Source organism: Eurytemora carolleeae, unplaced genomic scaffold (genome assembly GCF_000591075.1).
Source record: "Eurytemora carolleeae unplaced genomic scaffold, Eaff_2.0 scaffold1149, whole genome shotgun sequence".
NCBI lineage: Eukaryota > Metazoa > Arthropoda > Copepoda > Calanoida > Temoridae > Eurytemora > Eurytemora carolleeae.
Genome location: NW_019397264.1, coordinates 2,406 through 12,055, shown reverse-complemented (window position 1 = coordinate 12,055; position 9,650 = coordinate 2,406). Strand labels below are relative to the sequence as shown.

Sequence of the window (9,650 nt, the reverse complement as noted above, 5' to 3'; positions counted from 1 at the left end):
CCCCACACTTTTGATACTTTAAGATATGATTCCTAGGGATTTTGATTAAAAAATAAAGGGATTACATTTATCGGGTTTCCCCTTCTTCATACGGGATGATTGGAAAAAATACGTACAAAATTTTTATTTATATTTTTATTGGGAATGATCAATAAAATTTTTCAAAGAACTTCATAATGCATTATCAATTAAAGAAACATTAGGTGATTTTTTACTTTTTCAGTCTGAAATGGAAGAAATGTTTACAATTTATTTTCTTGTCTCTGCTTTAAAAAGCTTCAATCTAGCCAAAATTTGATATATGTTGTTTATTAAAAGTTTGGCCTTTAATTACAATTTGAATTTAAGGTAATTTTTTCAAAGTGTTCATACCCTTTGGGATAGAAGTACAGACATCCCTTGTAAGTACTGGGGATAGTAGTACAGACATCCCTTGTAAGTAGTACTGGGATAGTAGTACAGACATCCCTTGTAAGTACTGGGGTGGATATTTTAAAGAATCTATCAGCAAAATACAAGATTTTTCTTCCTTTTATTACTTTTTACCCAAAATTTTATTTATTTTTCCCAATTCAGAAAAAAAACCTCTATGAAGTACTACCTAACTTTTGTTGTTGACATTTCCTTCCATTGTAATAATTTTGAATTCTTATAAAGGATGGGGATGGAACTGTGTCTACCAAGGAATTGGGAGCTGTAATGAGATCTATTGGTAAAATAATCAGACATGTTAATAACCAATATACAGTATGCAATAAGGAATTATTATCCTTCATGCTCTTTCTTTAAATTAAAAATGCAAATTAACATTTTGTATTTTGTAACTGTTACTCCATTCTCTGAAAATGAATCTGAACATGTTTGCATAAATATATCAATCATCATTTAAAAATATCTATAGCAGGGTTTTAATCAAAATAAAGAGGTTGAATTATTGTATGAAAAGTTCCTTCACAGTGACAGGTAACAAAAGGGAGGAACTTCCCCAAGTTCGTTAGCTTTGGTGACTTGCATTTAAAAATTTCCGAACAATTTCTCAAGAACTTAAGCTCTTGTGACCTATCCCTTGGAAATTCTCCAGAAATTCTCCAGAATTTCTCCAGAATTGGTCCCCAATTTTAGAGATTTTTTTGGGATCAGAGTTTTGTGACTAATTTTCGAGAAATTCCTAAGATTTTCTATGGATTTTTTCCAAGAAATTCCTGAGAATTTCTCAAAGAAATTCCTGAGAATTTCTCAGGACTTGTAACCAATTTTACGGATTATTTGGGGAACTGAATAAGAGGAGGCATTGACTCAAAAATTCCTGAGAGTTTCTCAGGAATTTTTATTTGGAAATTCTTGAGAATTTCTGAGGAATATTTCCTTAGGATTTCCTGAGAAAAACTCAGGACTTGATCACCAATTAACGGATTTTGTGAGAAACTGAAAAAAAACTCTTAGTTTCGAGAAATTCACCAATTTTCCCAAAAATATCTTCCTGTGCAAGATTTCTATAAATTTTCCGTGGATTTTCCGCAAAATTGTTACCTGGATTTTGAGTCCAGGAAGAAAGCATCATCACCGGAAATCGGAATGCTGCCGGAGTCCCCGTCCCACCGGAGACCCCTACAGCTACCTTACCTGAGTTCCCGGCATTTTCAATGGAGACCCCAAAGATTTCATCGGAGACCCCAAATAAAATAGTTAGAATTTTGAAAATGTAAAATGCTCTGGATTGTATAAAATGTTAAAGAATTTATTTTATCATAAACTTTTACATGTTAACTATTTATTTAGGGCCTCCATTGAAAACTTCGGGGTCTCCGTTGACAATGTTGGGGTCTCCGGTATGGTAGCGGTTGGGGTCTCCGGTACCATTCCGATGATGCTGCTTTTTTCCTACACTCCTGGATTTTTAATTTTTGGCCGGAAAAAAAAGATTTATTACTTAACAAAAATATTTAGGTTCAAATCCAACAGAAGAAGAAATAGAAGAAATGATTGATGTAAGTAAATATAAAATTTAACAAAAAGTCAATTTTTTTATTTTACTTTTTTATTTGAATCGTAAGATTTTTAAATATCGCCTTAAATCTATGACGATTACAGTATGCATGTCTAACTACACAGTACACATGCAAATTGAGAGAAGGTTATAATGTCGTCTTTGATAGCTTTCTAATGACAAACTGTGTATCATAAAAGATTGCCAGACTTTCACATCGTGACAGATCACTGTCAACTTATAGTTAAGCATTTGTCATTTTCAGCAATCTTCATGCTTTTAATGTTGTTCATGTTGTTCATGTTGTTCATGTTGTTTGTTTTTTTGGCATGGAAAGTGTGACACCCTTTATTAGAAAAATATTTTTTTGATAGAATTATAATTATTTTCTAGGACGCAGATGCTGACGGTTCAGGTTCTGTTGATTTTGTAGAATTTGTTGAACTAATGATAAAGGTGAGGACTGTTTAAATTATTATTTTATCTAAATCCTGGGTTAAAAAAAATTAGACTGCAGTCCTGCAATGTCGAAGATATTTAGAAACTTGGCATCTGAAAAATAAAGTTTAAAATGTCGATAACTATCTATAAGACTAGTGTTTTATTTCCTAGTGCATTATAGTGTTCAAAGCTTTTTTAGATCCTACTTCATCTCTAGCTTAGCTATTTTAACATTATAGCTTGATGATTTATTTATAGCACGTCTGTAATGAAATTTACCATGAAGAGACCATGAGGGATAAAAAGCACAATAATTTTGTTTTTTACTGAACGAACGATTTTTTGAACAAAATGTTGTAAAATATCGTTATTTTTAACGAACGATTTTACGGAACAAACGATTTTCTGAACGAACAATTTTACTAAAAGATCGTTCAGTAATAGATAGATAGATTGAAAAAAACGAACGTTGAAGAAACGGAATGCAAAAAATCGCAAAATCTCTAATTTCAGCTACTTAAGAAGTTTTTGTAATTTTGCCAAAACCTATTATAAATAATGTTTGTCGTCTAAACTTTAAAAAGAGCCAAGCTGAGGTTTTTCATTTCACGTATACGTTTTCATTCAAAGGGACTGTATGCGTAATTTCAAGTTACCCTTTACGCAAAAATGGCATTGACATTGACAATGATTATCAATGGTACCTTGAAAGCTTTGTATGATCAAGTATGAATTAGATATCCATGTTTATAGTTGGGAAAACTGGCAATATTGGAATTCTCTACTAAAGGGACTTGCGCATTTCTACTGCAGGAAAACATATAGGAATAAACACTATTTGAACTCTTTAAAACCAGAAAAATTGCAATTTTTCACATTATTGATCAGATAAAGGTTTAAAGGGTATCGTTGTGAATCGGGCATTGTCATCTTTGCATGGAGAGTCACTTAAACTTACGCTTGCAGTCCCTTTAAGCTAATCAATTAGAAGATAAACAGTTAAGATATGATTTTCTAGAGAGAATCTGAGAAAGAGACCCCAGAAGATTTGAAGCAGGCGTTTAGAGTCTTTGATAAGGTTTTTAATTTATAAAAATCAATGATATACGATCGAATATCAAAGGGATTGTACAATACGATCGGATATTAAAGGGATTGTACACGTTATTTCAAGTGTTCCTTTGTTCAAAGAAGAGTATGAGTGCTCCATAAAAGCGGATTTAAATAAGAAGAAAATGAAAAAAATCAAGTTGTTTTCCAGATTAAAAACTGGGATATGTTTCTCATTGTTGCTAGTATACTGGGTCAAAAAGCTATCTGTTGTGATTGGGAATAGGACAGGCCCTTCTTTAATGGAAGGAATACTTGAAATTATGTTTAAATCATGAAAAAAATATTTAGAAAATTGTTTTAGCTAACATTGTATCATAGGAACTAGAAATTAAGGCTATTATAATTAAGATTTCATGAGATAATACATGATCTCAAAACTTCATTATTTCACAAACTAGGAGTAATTGAATGCGGCATATATATAACCTGTAAAAATTGTTTTGTTATTAAGTTGTTCAATTTTATTGAGAAAAAACATCCTCATTATGTACAAAAAAATATGGGCAAATTTTATTATTAAATTGCGCAATTTAAAGTATTTCATGAACAGATACGTGGCTTTGAACTTTTGATCGCAAGATTGAATGATTTGACAACGCGGAAACCAATATATTTTTAAACTTTAGTGACCTTACATGCAAAGACAACAATGTCCGGTTCACAATGGTATATTTTAAACCTTTAATTGATCAATAATGAAGTAATTGCTGGTTTTCTAGATTTTGAAAGTGTTTATTACTGATAATTTCTATATGTGTTCTGCTGTAGAAATACGCAAGTCACTTTGTAGAGATACGCCAATTGAAAAATAAAATTCAAAGTTTTAAACATGGATATCTAACATATACTTGATCAGACAAAACTTTCAAGGGTACCATTGTAAATCAGGCATTGCTTTCTTTGCATAATTAAAATTGTCCTTACAGTCCCTTTAAGTTAGAAATATAATTAATAAATTTAAAAATTTATCCATTTTGAAATTGGCAAGGTTATTCGGACAGCATATAACAATCAATTATCTATATCTTTCAATTATGTTTAATTAAGGATGGTAACGGCTATGTTTCTACGTCGGAGTTAAAATATGTATTACACAGGTATCTATTTATAGTTCATGTGAAACGTACAATTACATTGAACTGCGTCCAGTCCACGCACAACTGGTGTACATTTGAATACCCGAGCTGGGTCACTTTCTCTCACTCTATCCCACTCTCTCTTACTCTCTCTTACTCTCTCTCATTCTCTTTTACTCTCTCTCATTCTCTCTCACTCTCTCGCACTCTCTCTAACTCTCTGACACTCTCACTCTTTCTCACTCGCTATCACTTCTCTCCCACTCTCTAAGAGACACAGCTGTTGGAGAAAAACAAAACTTGAAAATTCTGTGCTGAAGTCTTGAGAATTTCTCAGGAATATCCGGAGAAATTCTTAGGAACTTCTTGAGAAAAATTCTAGAGAAATTCTCAGGATATACTCTAAACTATGTCTATTATTCTGTTCCCCCAAAAAATCTTAAAATTGGTGACCAAACCCTGAGAATTTCTCAGGAATTTCAGGGAATAAATATATTTTACTAAATTAAAAAAGAAATGTTTCTTACTTTTTCCAATTGTACATCAAATCCTTATCCAAAATTTCAGGGGTAATATATTTTACTTGATCCAGTACGGACCGTACTACTCAAAACTTAAATGAAGAAGTCGCCTTCATTGTATAGTTATAATTACTTGCCACTGTATATCATGACTAGTTTGGGAACTAAGCTTTGAGTGGAAATATAAACTTTCCCTACATAAATCAACCAATATTCAAACCAACATTCCCGTGGTTCTGACGAATTTCCCAATCAAGATTAAGGCATATCGTTCAAGGGGTTTTTAAGTTATGAACAGAATTATAAACAGCTGTTACTACTATAGATACCCAGCTTATTCTAAAATCTAAAAGTCAACTTGAACTTAATTCATTCTTATATCTAGTTGACAGCAGGGTGATCAAGTAACTTAATCGACTTGCTTTAAAAAAACTGAGTAAAATTTAATAAAACTACATTAGGTATCAGAATGCGTGGGAAAAGTATCAGCTGAGACTTTTACTTTTTCTTATAATTTGTTTTCGAAGCAATTAGTTAATCATTTTTATTTGCAACTTTTTTCATGATTTTTTTCAGGCTTGGAGTTTTGTTCACAGACAACGAGCTCCAGGAGATGGTTCAGGTTATATCTTTAAACATAATTTTAAGGGAACCTCCATTGATAGAGCGGCATGTCCGATGCACGATGGGTTTCTTTGAAGCTTTGTATGATCAAGGATGAATTATATATCCATGTTTCGTTTTTTGAAATCTTATTATTTCATGCGCATTTCTTGCTTCAGAAACATTCGAGAAATTATTAGAATTAAACACTTTAAGGCGACATTATCGTAAACATTTTTGATCGGAATAAGGGGTTTAGGATACCTTGTGATTTAGGCATGCCCCCTTCAATACCTTAAAATTAGAACGTAAGGTCAAATTAAATAGCAAATTTTACATATTAGAATATATTTTACACATAAAAATCAATTAATAAATAAATATTTAAATGATGTATAAAAATCATTATCCAGCTTTTTTAGTTAAGTCCATTAAAAAGACAAATGCGTCTTTCTCTTCCGCAATCTTTTAAATTAATTCCGATGGTTCCCCTTTTTCTGAGATAATTAAAAAAGCAGCAATAGTTAGACAGATCCATGGTTAATCTAAACTTTAAGAAAAGTGCTATACATGTATTTCCGATTGAAAATCTTGCCAATTTTCAAATTTTTAAATTTTCAATTTTCAAATTCAAAACGTTTTGTTTTATAACTGGATTGACGTCTTTTCCTATAACAAGCGTTAAAAATTCCCAAGTCTGAGGTAGCTCTTGACCCTGGCTTTCTTTGTACAAAATTAGTTTTATCTATCCCGCCTACCCAAAGAGAGAAAAAAGCTGTTTAACAATTGTCAGAATTATTCGGACACCCTGTATTTACTATTTAGTCAAATATAGACACCCTGTATTCAGTCAAACATAATTCTAAAACGAAGGCAAAAGTTTGAATATATTAATAGTGGTTTTATTAAAATAAATGAACTTCATCTCAATTATATTGGCTCAAGTCTTTTTAAATTTGAATCATTAAAATCTTAATAAAATCCAATTAAAATTTTTAGATTGAAAGCCGCCAAAAAAATGTATATTTTTTTTATTTGAAAAAAATGTATATTTTGTATTATTAGGAAGCAGATATAGATGGTGATCAGCATATCAGCTTCGATGAATTCAGGTCAACTTCAGTTACTTCAGTTACTTCCCCCACTAGCATATCAGCTTCGATGAATTCAGGTCAACTTCAGTTACTTCAGTTACTTCAGTTACTTCCCCCACTAGCATATCAGCTTTGATGAATTCAGGTCAACTTCAGTTACTTCAGTTACTTCCCCCACTAGCATATGAGCTTTGATGAATTCAGGACAACTTCAGTCACTTCTTAGAAATAATCCCATATCTTTATCAAATTATCTTTATCGAAATATCTTTTTCAACAAATCCGTCACTTTTCCCGGAAACTGTTTTTTTTGTTCTCGTAAATATCGTGGCGTACATTGAAGGATGACACATTCAGAAAAATTTTCTTTAAGATTCTATTTGATCTGAAAAAAATGTAAACAAAATCTTCAAAAAATTCGATTTTTCGGCAAACACACAACAGTTAATTTAACGTCATAGAAATAGAATTCGATTATTCTGGCATTATTTAAAAAAAGTGAGCAATACCTCTAAAGTGAAGGAATTAACAAAAATATGCCCAATAACCTTTATTTTATTAAGTTAATTTTTATGTTTTAAATACCCTATTAATTAAAGCCAACACCAGTTAAAAATTACAAATGAAATCAAATTTAATTAAAGGGACTTTAAGCTTAATTTAAAGTGACCCTTTATGCAAAGAGGCCGTGTGTAAATTTAAAGGACCCCGCTTGTATTCAGCTGCAATTGGGTACATGCACGAACTCAACCCAGAGTAAACTGAAAATTGCAGCTGAAATCTTGCGGTTTTCGATAAGTTTACACACACATATCTCTGTAATAGACGAACACCCAAAGGTTTGAAGGGGACCGTTGAAAATCGGACACTACCCTCTTAACATGAAGTGTAACTTGAAATTACGTTTACAGTCCCTTCAAAGAATTTCATTTCCTTGAATTTTATTTATTTCTTAGTATTATGTTGTTGTAAAGCTGGGATATAGTTTGATCAATATGCAGAATTACTGCAGTAAAACCAACAACCTTAATTATCATTATTCAATGATTCACAAATACAATATTACCCATGAAAGATGAGACTTTCAGGGATAGTTTAAGTAATTTCATGAGACCCTCAATAAATAGGGTGGCATATCAGATTCAAAACGCGACGTACCCTTCCAAGATATTTTGGTAACTTTTTATATATAACCCTAGGAGATGCAATGGTCGAAAAAAACGGGATTTTGATCCGACCTTTATTTTTTTTTTAACTAATTTGTGAGTAATAAAAAGTATTCTTAAAAAATCAAATTAAAAAGCCAGAAAAAGAAGAATCTGTTTCGATCCGCTGCTATACATGATGAAATATTACAATGAATCACACAAAGAATGAAAAAATTTTAACTATTACATAGTTTTTTTCTTTTAATTCTTTTCTAAGAAAGGGTGTTTTCCCTTAAGTAACTTTATCCCTGAAAATGAATATTTATTCTACTATTTTAAATATATCAAAAAATGTATTTTCCAAGACAAACATTTCAATCCTGCAAATAAAGGATTTAAACTTCAAGAAGATTACCAATTGAGAAGCGCGCTTGCCGCAAAACACATTTCCCTACAAGCGTATAATTTCCTATGACCCACAATACAACTATGGCAATGTCCAAGTCACAACGGTACTCTTATAACTCTTATATCTGATTAATTGTGGAAGATATTGTCGTTTCCGTTTTAAGTTAACTAAACATAAAACTAATCAGAATTTAAAGTTATGAACATCAAAGTTTAATTTATACTTTTCAGACAAAACTTTAAAGGTACTGTTTCATTGCCATCTTTGAATAGAGGTTTACTTAAACATTACGCTTACAGTCCCTTTAAAGATACTGTTTCGGGCATTGCCATCTTTGAATAGAGGTTTACTTAAACATTACGCTTACAGTCCCTTTCAAGGGTACTGTTTCGGGCATTGCCATCTTTGATTAGAGGTTTACTTAAAATTACGCTCAAAGAAAAAAATTTCAGAAATATATAAATTTTGTTTCTGCGTATTTCATAAATTCAGACTTTTTTTCAGGGACATTTTCATGGAAGGATAAAAGGAGATTTCTTTCAACAGATCTTGTTTATAATTTGTTTGAAAATAAATAAAGTTTTTATTTAGTGCTTTTAACATGTGATAAATATTTTCCCGCTTACATTAGAATTGAAATAAAGTTGCATCTTTACATTTTTTTATTTAAAGTATTATAAAATTAACGTATCCAACTGCATGTTTTTATTTTTATTTTTAATAATGGTTATTTATACATGCGGGAATAAATTCGAATATGTTATAATGTTAGTATTTATACCCTGGTCAATTATATATTCTATTGTGAAAATAAGTGGTAACTTTATAGCTTAGACTATTTGTCGAACAAATAATATACTATCATTGTTGAAACTTTTTAACTTTCTTGTTTTCTTTTTAAATATTCAGGTCTTTCTCACTTTAAACAAAGGATTTATTAGAATCAGAGATATGGCAGACTTAAATATTAAATCAAAATACTTTCGGAAATTTTCATTCGTAGCTTAAAAAAGATTTTATTTAAAAATTTGTTTTGAACGGTTAGTCTGACTTGCAGATATAGAAAAGTGAAATTTAATTTTTAAATGCATTGGAGGATATTCATTTGGATACAGTATAGAGGACGTGAGTCAGACTCTAATAAAACGCATAGATAACTTCCAGTATATATATTTCTTATAACTTATTACTAGAGGGTTCAGAACTAGAGTCAATATCGATATCGCACGTGTAGACTGTAGAGATCATATCAGTACTA

The 9,650-nt window shown here is 31.0% G+C and overlaps 1 protein-coding gene across 2 annotated transcripts; it reads left to right on the top strand.

Moving 5' to 3' along the window:
* The first annotated feature begins 628 nt into the window (after positions 1 to 628).
* LOC111713127 (calmodulin-2/4) lies at positions 629 to 9,047 on the top strand. 2 transcript variants are annotated; one of them, XM_023487927.1, is made up of 8 exons: positions 629 to 712; positions 1,948 to 1,988; positions 2,381 to 2,443; positions 3,447 to 3,506; positions 4,589 to 4,638; positions 5,715 to 5,760; positions 6,807 to 6,853; positions 8,897 to 9,047. In XM_023487927.1, exons 1-8 carry the CDS (start codon positions 700 to 702, stop codon positions 8,916 to 8,918), a joined length of 342 nt encoding a protein of 113 aa, XP_023343695.1. In that variant the 5' UTR covers positions 629 to 699; the 3' UTR covers positions 8,919 to 9,047. The 2 variants fall into 2 exon arrangements, with proteins under 2 accessions (XP_023343695.1, XP_023343694.1); XM_023487926.1 differs by lacking the exon at positions 8,897 to 9,047 and having other exon boundaries at positions 6,807 to 8,000.
* Positions 9,048 to 9,650: the final 603 nt, after the last annotated feature.